This window comes from Prionailurus bengalensis, chromosome D1 (genome assembly GCF_016509475.1).
Source record: "Prionailurus bengalensis isolate Pbe53 chromosome D1, Fcat_Pben_1.1_paternal_pri, whole genome shotgun sequence".
NCBI lineage: Eukaryota > Metazoa > Chordata > Mammalia > Carnivora > Felidae > Prionailurus > Prionailurus bengalensis.
The window spans coordinates 30,558,223-30,571,169 of record NC_057346.1 but is presented as its reverse complement, the minus strand read 5'-3'; the positions used below and the strand labels follow the sequence as shown (position 1 = coordinate 30,571,169).

General features: G+C 52.9%; 1 protein-coding gene across 2 annotated transcripts in view; it reads left to right on the top strand.

The window, feature by feature from the left end:
- Positions 1–12,947, top strand: part of IGSF9B (immunoglobulin superfamily member 9B) — a 50,427-nt gene that overhangs the window by 1,425 nt on the left and 36,055 nt on the right. For both annotated transcript variants that reach the window (XM_043579854.1, XM_043579855.1), the window contains exons 2-3: positions 9,648–9,845; positions 11,601–11,747. In XM_043579854.1, coding sequence (XP_043435789.1) covers positions 9,648–9,845; positions 11,601–11,747 — 345 coding nt within the window. The remainder of the gene's footprint in view (positions 1–9,647; positions 9,846–11,600; positions 11,748–12,947) is intronic.

The following is a 12,947-nucleotide window of genomic DNA, read 5'->3' as shown; positions in this document are numbered from 1 at the left end:
TCGCTGGAGGCACCTTTTACAGACAGGGTCCTCTCTTGTCTGAGGGTGTGTAGGGGGAGAAAGGAATGATTTGAGAAAGTTTCTAGAATGGAATGTCTTCCATGCTATTGGAGGAGGGGAGTGAGTCTGAAAACCGAACCAGAGGAAGGTGAAGGGAGGGTAATTTTGTGAAATGGTACGTTGCCTTGGATGGCTTAAAAACTCCATTTGTCAGGTGGGAAAACTGAGGCCAGGGAAATTCAGAAGCTTATGAAATGGGGGTAGGTGTGAGATCGGTCGAGTTGTGTGTGGAAATTGTTCTTAGCTTCAGCCTCCTCCTTTCCCCTATTTCCTTGTAGTCTTCCAATGCCCTCGTCCTCCTCCCCTCCATTTTTTGGTACGTTCCTGCTATGGGACTGTCGCTGAAAGCACCAAAAGGAGCTGCTGGGATCTTTGAATAAAAAAGAGACACTGAAAGGAGGCTCTGAAATAGCTTCTAAACTGGAGAAGTCAGGGTGAGGGGAATGGACTTTGTGCAAGTTTAAGCACAGAATAAAGGCAAATGGCAGCAACACACAGAATGGCTAGACAGAAGGAAGGACTTCCAAACAACATTGAAGGTTATTGGGCATGAAGGTTATACCCTCTTTCTGGGTGTGGAGAGGTCCTTCTGTCTGGGATGGCTTGACATGCACCCTTGAGCCTGCCACCTCTGTTGGTCTTGGAGTCCTTTTAGCTTAAAAAGCCAATATATATGGTAGTTGAGGACCTAGGTATAGAGTCACATGATCTGGTTTCATATCTTGGCTCTGCCACTTGCTGGCCTTGTGACCTTGGATAAGTTGCTCAACCTTTTAAATGTCTCTTGCCTCAATGGAAAAATTGGATTAACAGTATGAGCTTGCAGGGTTTTTTGGTGAACATTAGTGCTGTAAAGAAATGAATGACTACCTGTTATATAGTAATTGCTCAATAAATGTGAATATTATTATTATTATTACATTCAGTATCTCTGGAGTTCCAGGCCCCTTCTCAGTTTCTTTCCCTTGGACCATTCAGGGCATTGGGAGCTGGAAGTGTGTTGAGGGAAGTTCAGAAGACTGCCTCTGTAGGAATCAAGTACCCTTTCACAGGCTGACCTTGCCTGGGCAGAACCCCTTTTTCCTTTGAATCCCAGGGAGGTATGCAGAGGGTGTGCAGACCTCAGGACTACTTGGAAATTCTTTGAAAGATCTGCAAAACTCAGAGTTTGTCAGTGGCCAGAGAGGCTTGTGGGAAGGATGCAGGGAGCCCAGGAGCCAAGCAGGTCCTAGCATCACAGACTCTGGGGGGAGGGGGAGGGGATCTGTGTGGCAGGGTTTTGGCTCATATGGGAAATACCAGTCACTGTTCAAAAGCTGGCTCTGTGTGACAGCTCAGCTCTTGTCTGACTGGCAGAGGTGACTTCTGAGGAGATTTCTGACAGGGAGGGACTTTCAGATGCCACCTTTAGGGTTTGGCCGAAGTAGGGGCTGCTTTAGTAGAGGGGTAAAAGGGAATGGGCCCCTAAGCCAGTGTCGGGTTAGGACAGTTAGGGATGGGCTTCCCATCTGACTTTGATCATTTGTGTCTGGGAGGTGATTGAGGTCAGTGGAGAGGTTGGGGAGGGTAGGGAGAAGATAGGCATCTGGAATCTGGAAGATGGCAATTGAAGCCTCAACATCCTGGACTGAGGAAACTTGGGGCAGGACCTTGGGCCATGCCTAGATGACTCTGGACCTCCCATAGGGGAGAAGAAGTCTGGACCTTTATTCCCAAGGCTGCCTCCTCCTGTCAACCACAGATTCTGTGGTTGGACTATCCCTGACTACAGCGTCCCCAAATAAAGTGGGGTTCTGACTCAGATCCTACTGGTAGAGTGCCTGGCCTTAACTCTCCCTTCTTCCTTTTGCTGATGAAGATGAGAGGGAGGAGATTTAGACCAGGAGGCTGCTAGCAAGACCCCATGGGCAGTCCATCAGCAAAGGACTCTGCTCAGCAAGTAGCCAAGTGGGGTGTGTGTGTGTGTGTGTGTGTGTGCGCGCGCGCCTGTGTGTGTGCATCCCTCACACACTCGCCAGAGACAGGGGTGTGTCTGGCAGCATACACCCTGGGAGAAGCTGAGGAAGGGATGTGTTGGAAAGGGCATGGCAAAGGGGCAGTGGGAAGAATCAGCTTTCAGCTCTTGACCTGAGGCCCAACATATGCCAGACTTGGAGTAGGCAGGTCCCAGAGCTCAGTGGTTTCATGTTTGTGGCTCTGAGACAGAAAGCTGGGATCTGGTTACCCAAGGAGCAGAGGCTGCCTAGCTGGGGAGATGCTGAAACTCAGCATCTCTCTGCTCCTCCCTCTTTCCTGGCTCCTGGCACTGCTCTTCTGATGCCTGCGTTTTCTCTCCCCTCTGCCCACCCCAGCCAGGGCGCGGCTCTCAGAGCCTGGCCTGCTGCTCTCTCTTCTCCCTTGGCCCTGTCTTTCTCAGGCCTGCTGGCTGCTTTCTTCTCTCTCCCAGCCTTCCTGTGTGCTGGCAGGAGGAGGGAAGTGAAGGCCGGGAGATATGTTCTATACAGGGCTAGGCCTGAGATTTAACGCACTTTTCTTCCCCTTGAAAGTCTCCTCTCTTCCTAGACACATCCTGTGACCTTCTCAGGCTGGGGCCCAGGGTTTCAGGGGGGCAGTTTTCTTCTGTCTGCTCCCTGGCATTGGTTAAGCAGCTTGTGTGAAGAGTGGATCTGAATTATGAAAATAGCTGTAATTGGTGTGAGCTGTCTGGAGATGTGTGCACATGCCTCTATGTGTGTGCATGTTTACATGTGTGTGTATGTATACATGCCTGTGCTTTTATGTGTGTGCATGTGTGTGCACACACCTGTGTGTGTGTGTGCACTTGAGTGTTTGCATGCATGTGTATAGAATGCAGGATGACAGGGGGACAGTTAGGCTCCAGGCACGAGGTGGGGAGTCACTCCCCTCCAAGTGCTATAGTTGGCAGCCAGACTGTACTCAGAGCAGATGCCTTACTTTCCTTATCCCCCTGCTCTGTACCTGAGTCTAGACAGCCCAGAAGTTTCCAAAGTTGGAGGCTTAGCCCAGGGACTGGATTGAAGGATGTCTGATGTCCCTGAGAGAAAGCCTAAATGGGGGACAAACCCAGACAGAGCTCCAGGGGACAAAAAATGGGCCTGTCTTGCTACAGTGGGCTCTGGCATCAGTTGCCTGTTAACCCAGTGCACTCTAGATAGAGTAGAGAAGGGGCTGGGTCCCTGGGGAGATGGGAGAGGGTGCTGGGACTGCAGAGGCAGCTTGTAGCCTGGCCCCCTCAGGGGCACTGCCCACGGGTGCCAGCGCGATCTGCCCGAGGCAGCTGACCTATTTTTCTTAGGAATCTTCCTGCTTTTCTGTTCTCTCTTGCGTGAATAAGCAGGAGACTGGTGAGCAGAGACAGGGCCTCTGTAAGGGTTTTGGAGAACAGTTCCATGTGAGCCAAAGCTTTGAGGGAAGTGCCAACCAGCTTAACTGTCCTTCTGAGAAGAGAAGGGACTGGGATAGTCCCCTCTGCCTGTCATTGTATCTCCAGCCCCCCCTCCCCTCCACATTTCCCCTTACCTCCCTCCTGGTCACTGGCACCCACCAGGAAGGTCTGTGGCAGACAGCTTGCACACAGACCTGCCTTCACAAATTGTATAAGGTGAGCTATTGTCCTTATTTTCTGGCTTCAGAGTAGGGAATGCTGACACCTTACTGTAAGTAAATATGGAGCTTCAATTTCCCCCTTTCTTTCTTATCTTGTCTTCCTTGAGGAGAGGAGGGTGGCCTAGTGGCAGGCAGAGCTCGTGGTGCCCTCACCTGGCTGGGCTGGCCTGCCTGTTTGCTCTGGAACACATGTGTGCACATGGCCATGTGTGAGTGTGCAGGGTGCAGGCCTCCACCCAGGTGGCAGGGGTGGGGTGTGGCTTTGGCTTTCTGCTGAGGAGCCATTAAAGGAGCAGAGTGGAGGTTGAATTACTGACTGCTTCCTGTCAGTGGCTCATGGGGAAAAGGCTCTTGGAAATACAATCTAGCTGAGAGCAAATTAAAGTTGCTAATAGCATCACTGCCTCATGGGCTTCAAGGGGAGCCCAGCCAAGAGGGTTAGGAAGGAGTCACCTACAGGAGGAAGGAGGCCTGCAGTTCCTGCCCCTCCCTCCTCCATGCCTTGCTGTATGGAAGATGGGAGGGTTTGCTGGCTAGGGCTGGTCTGGGCTCACCTGACCTCTGACTTCCCACCCTGAGAGGTTTAATGGGGAGTGGGGGCCAGAAGGGCTGGGAGGACACTGATGGAGACCATGGAAGGTAGGGACATTTCTGAGAACCTGCTTAGGCTGGGTGTGGGGGCTCTTGATGGAGGCAGAATGATGGCCAGATGACTTCTAGCCCACCTGCCTTCTGGAAAGAACAAGGACATGACCCGATGTTTTGGACACAGGCCTCTTGTCTATCTCATATTTGTAGAGTGTTCTTTGCTTTGGGCAATAGGGATTCTGTTCTCTGCTTTCCTCATGCCATCCCTCTGGGTGTGTACCTCTGTGGGAGGCTCCTTGGGAGCCTGAGTCCCCGGCTTCCTGGAATCTCCTGGAGCCTTCTGGCTTGTTGGGGAGGAGCGATTGGGGGACTATTGGGGGCTGTGCCTTTTTTGGACTAGCAGGGATTATTTTTAGGCTGGCAGATGGAGGTGGCGGTGGCTGTCGCTGGTATTATTAGACAACAGGCCTGTGGTTTGGGAGTCTGGTGCCCAGAGGATGAGGGGGCTGGGGACAAAGAGGCGGGGGGGGGGGAGGAGGGGGTGGAGGAGCAGGAGGAGGAAGGGGAGGAGGAGGAGGAAGAGGAGGAGGAGGCAGCAGCAGCGGCTTCAGTAAGGATTTGTACTCATGAATGAAGGAGGCTGGTCCTCACCCGGTGGTCTTCCCTTATGGTAGCCACTGCCGGACGTAGCCAGAGGTGCTGAGTAGTGCTGAGCCCAGAGCCAGCCAGAGAGCACCAGCTGCATTCTGAAACAGACCCACCTTGTCATCCTTTTCTGGTCTTGGGCTGCATGGGTCTGGCTGTTGGAACCTAAGCAGAATGTGTAGTGGAGAAGGTCTGCCCTCTGACTCAGGGAGGAAAGTGTCTGGGATGTCTGGGATGCAATGTGGGAGAGGCTGTGGTGCCTGGGCCTGTGGTTGGTCAGGATATTGTCAATGAGTGTGGGCAAAGAGGAGGAGGAGACATAGCAGCTGGAGCTTGACTCCCCTACTTGTACCTGAGTGACTTGGCTGAGCCAGGTAGCCTCCCAGTTTGCTCATTTGTGAAAATGAGCTGGTAGTATTTCTATCAGGTGGGCATTGTGAGCATTAAGTGAAATTTGTGTTACACGCCAGGCACAGAGCCTGGTATGTGGTAGGTATTTAGAGGAAGTTTGGTTGCTTGACAGCTGAAGCTCTCCCTGCCCTGGATCCTAGAACTTCTTAGGCATTTAGTGTTTCTCATTCTCAGGTACCCTTCCTCCCCCAGCCCTGCTCTGGTGGAAGAGCCCCAGGCTGTAAGTGTGGGGCACAAGGGCTGTGCCAGAGCCTGGCTCCTCATGGTTCTATGTCTACAGGGGATCCAATGGCAACCTGGACTTGGCTGCCTGCTGGGCACCACCTGGCCTAGAGAGCAGGAGACCTGTACCCTATGGGCTTCCTGAAAGGTCAGCCAGACTGCAGGGGCTACCTCATCTTCCTTTGTTCTCCTGCTTTCTCTACCCTATCCTGGGAAAACAACTCCAAAGTGGGCTGGGCAGAGCCCCAAGATGCAGATTTGCTCAGCTTAGGGTATTGCTGTTTCCTGCCTTCTCTAAAACAGGTATGTGGAATCCAGGGCACCTCATGGGCTCCTACCACCCTCACTCCTGCAGATGCCAGTTTCCCCTCTGAGGTTGTTGCCACACCTCTTTGGGCTGCTGTAGGCTTCTTTGGTGGGGAAGGGGCCTGGGGGTGTCTCTGCCTCTTGCAGCCCCTCCTCACTTCAGGTCACTCTCGATCCTTTCCTTCTCCTCCTCTTGCCCCCTGCCCACTGGCAGTTGCTCCAGTCAATCTGCTGGGGAGAAGCCCACTTGCTTCTTGAACGAATAGCCTCTGCTCTGTCTTCCTGATTCTGGGCTCCTATGAAGGCCTATGTCTTTGGGTCCTCTGTGCCCCAGAGTTCTCTTTCTTGCTGTGGGCTGAGCTCTTCCTGTGTCAGGTTTGCACTGTGTCTGTCTCTGTGTCTCTCTCCTTCCTGGTTTCTTGAGTCTCTTTCAAAGTCTTCAATTTGGGTTTGGTGTCCTAGGTGAGAGTTTCTCCTCCATCAAGCACCCCTTCCCTATTTACTGCCACCCTGTTTACTTTTGTTTCATGCTTTGAGCTTTTCTAGAGAAAGTGTCTTATTAGACATGCTTTGGCTCAGGAAGGATCAGGCTTAGGAAGAAGTGCTTGTAGGTGATGGAGTGAGAGGGTTGTGTGTGTGTGTGTGTGTGTGTGTGTTGAGGAGTTGAGGAAGGTGATAAGTACTTCAGGGTTCAGAAAACCAAATGGGTTGAACCAAGTGCAGAGGCTGGGCCAGGAGCTCCCACGCCTCTGCTTTCTTCTTGGGAAACTCCATCTCTTTCTGCCTTGCTTATCATATTTGGGATGATTATCTCACTGAGTCCTCTCTCCAGCTGCTTGTCCCTGGTTGAAAGGGTCCTTGTGCAGAGATGAGGGATGGGGCTGACTGGCTTGGGGGTGGGCCTTGGGTTGGGTGCTCAGTCCTGAGCCCAGGGGCTGGCTGGGGGTGGAAGTGGAAACCTGGAGCCAGCCCCAGTGCTGGGGGAGGTGTGAATGAGGCTGCCTCATTGCCAGGAGGTGAGAATGAGGCAGCACTGAGCAGGAGGCACTGTGGGAACCCATTTTGGAGCCAACCTACCTCCTGGCATTGCTCTCCAGAGCCCTCAACCCCAGTAGCCAGGGTGCTACAGAGCCAGCTTCACTGCTAAAAGTGGGCAACCACCTGCTCAGCAGAGCTGGTCATTTTCTTTGCCCCTCTGCTTCTTGCCTTAGGCTCTAGGGGCCAAAGCCCTGGGAAGGGGCCCCCTTCTGTGGACAGCCTCTGTCCTGCACACCAGGTAACTAGGCCCTGGAATACCTCCTTCCTCTTCTCCCAGGCTCCTGTATTTCCTCCTTTAACCTCCTGGAAAGTCTGTGCTATACACACACAGTCACAAACGTATACACACTCACACATGCAGCATCCCCCCCCCCCCACTCATCCTTGTCCGTTTGCTAAGAGCTAGTCACATGCACACAGGCATGTATCCACACATACATCCTTTTGCCAAGAGCAGCCTCATATACACACATTCACATATGCACACACACATTGCTCCCCCTGTTCACACATGGTGCCCACTGTTTGCCCATTCTTTCTGGGTCCAGGATCAGCCTTTGTGCTCCTGGAGGCTAGGAGGCAGGCTCTGTCCTTATCCAGGTGCCTCTGGGGCTGTGGGGGAGGTGCCTGCTGCAGCTGGGCCTTCTTGGAGCTTTCCCTGAGGGGTTGGAATTCAAACCTAGCCTGAAGCAAGGTTGGGGGTGGGGGTATTGGGAAACCTGCTGGGGCCTCTGGCAGGTGAGTGCAACACTCCGCTTTGCTCCAAAAATACTCTGTGATCTTAGCTCTTTCTCTAGAAAACAGTGATGTCACCAGTAGCCAATCAGCTTCTAGAAGGGCTTGCCTCCTCCTCCTTCCGCAACTTAGGGAGGAGAGGGAGAGGGGGATGGGGAGGGAGAGAAGGAGAGACACAGATGAACAGCGAACATGCAGACAGACACAGAAAGACGCAAACACAGAAACATAAGCACATAGAGGTACCTCCACACAGAAAAGCAGGCAGAATCCCTTCTCAGTGCATAGGTGAAAAGAAATCCACATATTTTCCCCAATACACACACACACACACAGACAAACCAAGAAAGACAAGTAGAAGCATCCTCATAGAGGGAGAGCTAAAGAGGAAGAGACAGAGACAGAGAGACTTGAAGATTTGAGATGGAACAGCACAGAGACACATGAAGAAGGAGTAGGAGAGAGACTTCTGTCTCAGAACCAGAAGACAAAATCAGAGAGACAGACACATAGAAAGAGCCAAAGACACAGAGACATGAAGCAAAGAGAGAGATGAGATAAGGAGACAGACAGTAGCACACAGGGGTCAGAGATGCAGTAAGAGTCAGATACAGAAGCACCATGACAGGCAGACAGACAGACAAATAGACACGCTGTTCTTTTGGGCATCCTTTCTGTGTTGGGAGGGTCCATCAGCTCTTGGCTTTGCACTGCTAGTAGAGCAGCTGCTGTCCTTGGTGCTGCCTGGAGCGGCCCAGCAGGGACTGGGAGGGGAGGTGAGTTTGGATGGGGAGAGCCGGGGAGGTCTCCTCTGTAATTGTGTTGGGTAGTGTGAGGGAAGCCAGGAAGAAGAGGCTTCTCCAGGCTGTCCCTTTCACTGGGAAGCAAGCTCGACAAGGTGACTTTGTGGGCACGGAGGCTTCATGCGGGAGGGAGCAGTTTCAGGCTGGAGGTGGGGGTGGCATGCCTCCTGTAGGGGCTCATGAACAGGCTGACCAGTGAGAGAAGCAGTGCCTGAGTTAGCCTGTCCTCTGTGTCCTCCAGCTTGTGGGTGGGGATGGGTCTCTCTCCACTTTGCCCTCCTGCTGCCAACAGGATAGGCGCACCCTATCCAGCCATATGTTTTATCATCTACTAAAGGTGGGGTGATTTCTCCTTAGCTGGCTGAACTTAGCAGCCCCAGGATCCCTGCTCTGCCCCCAGCATACTGCTATCCTAATGGTGATGTCTTGGGCTTGGAATTTGGAGGGCTGGAGGACCCTTCTGTTCCCCTCTTTGTAGCAGGTGTGGTGGGGCGTGGGAGGGAGGAGCCTGGAGAGGCTAGTCAGGCCTGTGGGGTTTTCCCTCTGGTGTTGCCATGAGCAGCCTCTGCTCAGCTTGTTAGGGATTCCCCTGCTCCTGTATGGAGTACTCTTGTTTTGTGCTGTGAACATCAGGCTGAGCTGGGGGTGGGGCGTAGGAGGAGGCTGGCTCTGCAGCTCCTACCAGGCTCTGGTGGGAAGCATCCTGCACAGGAAGAGATTCCATGTTTACCCTCTGCTACAGCAGGCTTCTGTAATCCAGGCTGCAGGTCTCCACAGAGAGGCTGAGGCCCCTTTACTTTCTCAGTAGCCAGACTCCTTAGGACTGTTGGGAGTTCAAAGGAGGAGGATATGGTCATGGATCTGCTCTTTGGGATTGGGGAGGGAAGGTTTGGCATGCAGGACTGGAAAGAAGTGCTTCTCTCTCTTCTGCTCCCCTTCCTACCTGTCTCAGGTTCATGGATAGCTGGGGCCCCCAGAGCTGTGGGAGGTATGAGCAGAGAGGGGATTAAGGGGGTTAAAAATGTATTGGGGACCTTCTGGGAAGTGACTGGACTACTTTTCAGGAGGAGGGCTGGGGTGGGCCGCTTGCCTTGGGGAGGAAGTGGGAATGCAGAGGTCCCTAGACATGGGCAAGGGGCTGCCTCTTGGGCTGCTGGGGCAGGATCTCCTTGTCATTTCCCTTTGTGCATCCCAACTTTGCTGACCCATTAGCTGCCCACGGCCTTCGAGAGGAGCCTGAGTTTGTTACTGCGAGAGCCGGTGAGGGCGTGGTCCTGCGATGCGATGTGATTCACCCAGTGACGGGACAGCCCCCACCCTATGTCGTGGAGTGGTTCAAGTTTGGGGTGCCCATCCCTATCTTCATCAAGTTTGGCTACTATCCCCCTCATGTGGACCCTGAGTATGCAGGTAAGTTCTGGGCTGCATGGGGCTGCTTGTTTCCTCTCCTGGTTTTTGCTCTCAGTGGTTATGGTCATGGCACTCTTCCTCCTGCCTTTCTATTGCTTCTTATCTTTCTGACTGGTCTGTTATCTTTTCTCCATAGTCTCTGCCTCTTTCCTCCCATCGTTTGCACTTTGGTAGGTTTTAATTCAGTGGTGGGGAGGAGAGGGAAGAGGAGGTGGTGCAGACACAAAGCATCACTGCACAGCTATGGATGTGTAGGGGCAGAGGCAGGAGTAAGGACAGGGAAGCCTAGAGAGCCCACCATGCAGGGGAGGAGAGCTGGGCAGAAGGGGAGCTCTGTGCAGAAAGAAGCTGAGTCAGAGCCCTGCTGCCCTTGGCCAGGTGTGCTGGTGGCACTGTAGACTTTGTTCTGTCTGCCTTTGCCCACTCCCTCCCTCTAGCTCTGAAGTTGGGGCCTCATCTCATCCATGAGCAGTGGAAGTAAATGTCTGAGGCTGGTCCGGGCAGTGCTGTGGCTGTGGCTTGCACCTGCTGTCTGCCTCCTCTGCTGCTCCAGCCTCTCTCCTCCTGGTCCCCTCGGTGTCTTGCTCTGTGGTTCCACCTGCCAGAAGGGGCCTCACTGAGTCACTACCAGTGCCTGTCTGCCGGCCTGCCAGGGAGGAGAGCATGGGACATGCATGCGTGTAGGAGTGTGTGCACACACGTGTGCATATGTGTGCTGGAATTTTAATGGAAGACAGGAAGCTGGCAGGACTTTGAGGTCAGACTTCTGAGGTCTGATTTGCATCTCTCAGAAAGCTTCCATTTATCTCTCTCTCTCACTCTGTTTTTGGCCATTTGATGCTCTGGTTTTTAGGCAGATTGCCAGTGTTGAGACAGGATGAAAACTGAGAAGGTGGTGACATGGCATTGAGGGCTGGGCTGAGGTGATGGGTGAGGGGAAGGTGGACCCTGAAGGCTGCTTTGTATCCTCATTTTAGACTCCCATTCTGCTTGCTCCTGCCACAGTTCTTACCATCTCATCACCATGAGTGAGACAAAGATGGCCTCCTAATGGGGAGGAGGATGGAGTTAAGGAGGGTAGCTGGGGGGCCTTTGCTCTGCTTGCCAGCCCTGTCCTCATTCTTGGGCTTATGGGCTCTGGTGTCTTAGCTCTTGGGGACACTGGGTTCTGGCTAGATGTGCAGTGTCTCAGGCATGGGCAGCAGCACCTGGAGGGGACCTCTCCACCCTGGTCCCTGGCCTGCCTTTCCTCTGCTTTACCATAGGGAAGACAGGCAGAGAGATGCTGGTGGTGGGGACCCAGGTGGGAGAAGGATGTCACTCAGCCTGAATTGAGGTTTAGGGCCTGCTCTAGAGTCCCATACCTCACCTTCTTCTATTTGCACCTTTGCTTCCCTCCCTCGCTCCCTCCCACTCTCTTTCTTCAGCTCTGCATCCCCCATGCCTTTCCTTTATCCCAAGAGATCTCCAAAAGAATAAGAGTATTCTGAGGGACTGAGGTTCTTCCCAGGGCCAAACCCAGAGTTACAGTTGCAGCGGGGCTGGGCCAGCCGAGACCAGGAAAGTGGCTCCATGGCAAGGCTGCGTGCCTTTTCCTTTCAGCCTACTGCCTGGGATTGGTGCGAGGTGTTATTTTGGGGTCCTATCATGGGAAATGGTTTGAAGGTTACAATGGGTCCTCTGCCTTTGGCAGGTGTCACACCGCTAGCCTCACCCTGATGGCCTCCTGGGCTTTTGTCCACTTTCTTCCTGCAGGCCGGGCAAGTCTTCATGATAAAGCATCCCTGCGACTGGAGCAGGTTCGCTCTGAGGACCAGGGCTGGTACGAGTGCAAAGTGCTCATGCTGGACCAACAATATGACACCTTTCACAATGGTAGCTGGGTCCACCTTACCATCAACGGTGTGTATGGGCCTCATTCCTGGGGCTGGGCGGGTGGGGGATGACCCAGAAGACTGCTCTCTGAGGACCTGCTTTAGGCAAAGCCACTATTCCTGCCCCAAATCTCTGCCACAAAGAGGAGCCTCATCAGGGCCGGGCCCCATTGCATTAGTAGCTCTCACCTCCTACGCCCCTTCAGTTGTCTTCCTAGAGCCTTGGGTTAACAGAGGTGCATAGGAGGAGCAGCTCCCTGAGCACGAAGTGGGGTTTGCTGTGGGTGGTGGAGTCAGAGTTCCTCAGAGGGAGGTAGGTAGCTGGTTCTTGGAACCAGGAGGTTTAAGGCTTTGTCGAAGCCCAGTTTATAGCCTCTGGCACCATTTCCCAGCCTTGGGAAGACCCTGCTAGTCCAAATAATGCCTTCTTGCTCTAGTGGGATTTCTGGAGCCCCACCATAACCATTTTCCTTTTTAGGTTAATATCTTGGTTCCTTGTTAAATATGTTCATTTGAGTGATATGTAATGAGTGTCTGTTGTGTGCCTAGCCTTGCACTAGGGGAAGAGAAATGATGGTGAGCCAACCCAGACATGGTCCCTTCTTGTGCTGGGTTTACTGTCTAAAAAAATGTAAGAATCCTGTGAAGAGTAACCGTTTTAATGGCTATCAGTTATTATAGTTCAGTTAAGTTAACTGCTATGTGTTGATGCTTTTCAAGTGTTTGGGAAAAGGCAACAAAGCCCTTTGCAGAGGCCCAAGTGACTTAGTTGAGTTCCCAGTGCTGGTGCAGGCTGGGGGCCTGATTCTAAGGCTGTGACCACACCAGGGGTTGGGCCCTCTGCGTGCATTCCACAAGAGAGTCTCTCTTATGTCCCTGGGAGTCCTTACTTGGGAGGAGATACTCTAGAGGAGCCAGGAGAAGCTGGAACTGTGGAGAAAAATCTGGAGAAGCGGCATATATGCTTTGGATGTGCCACACAGAGCTTGGGTCCTTGTGGTTTTGATATCTGTGACTATAGATGCTGTGGTTGGGAGAGAGAAATTGATGTTGTTCCTGGCTTGGAAGTTTCTCATAGTATTGATCTGCTCTGAAGGATGGCTCTCTCTGCCCTACCTTGTGGGGTTGGGTCATTCCTCCCAAGGGGGGCAGGCCATGTTCCTTGGCTTGAGAACCTCTCCAGGGTCCTGAAAGAACAGAGTATTTTAGCCAGGGCACTGTTATCTGA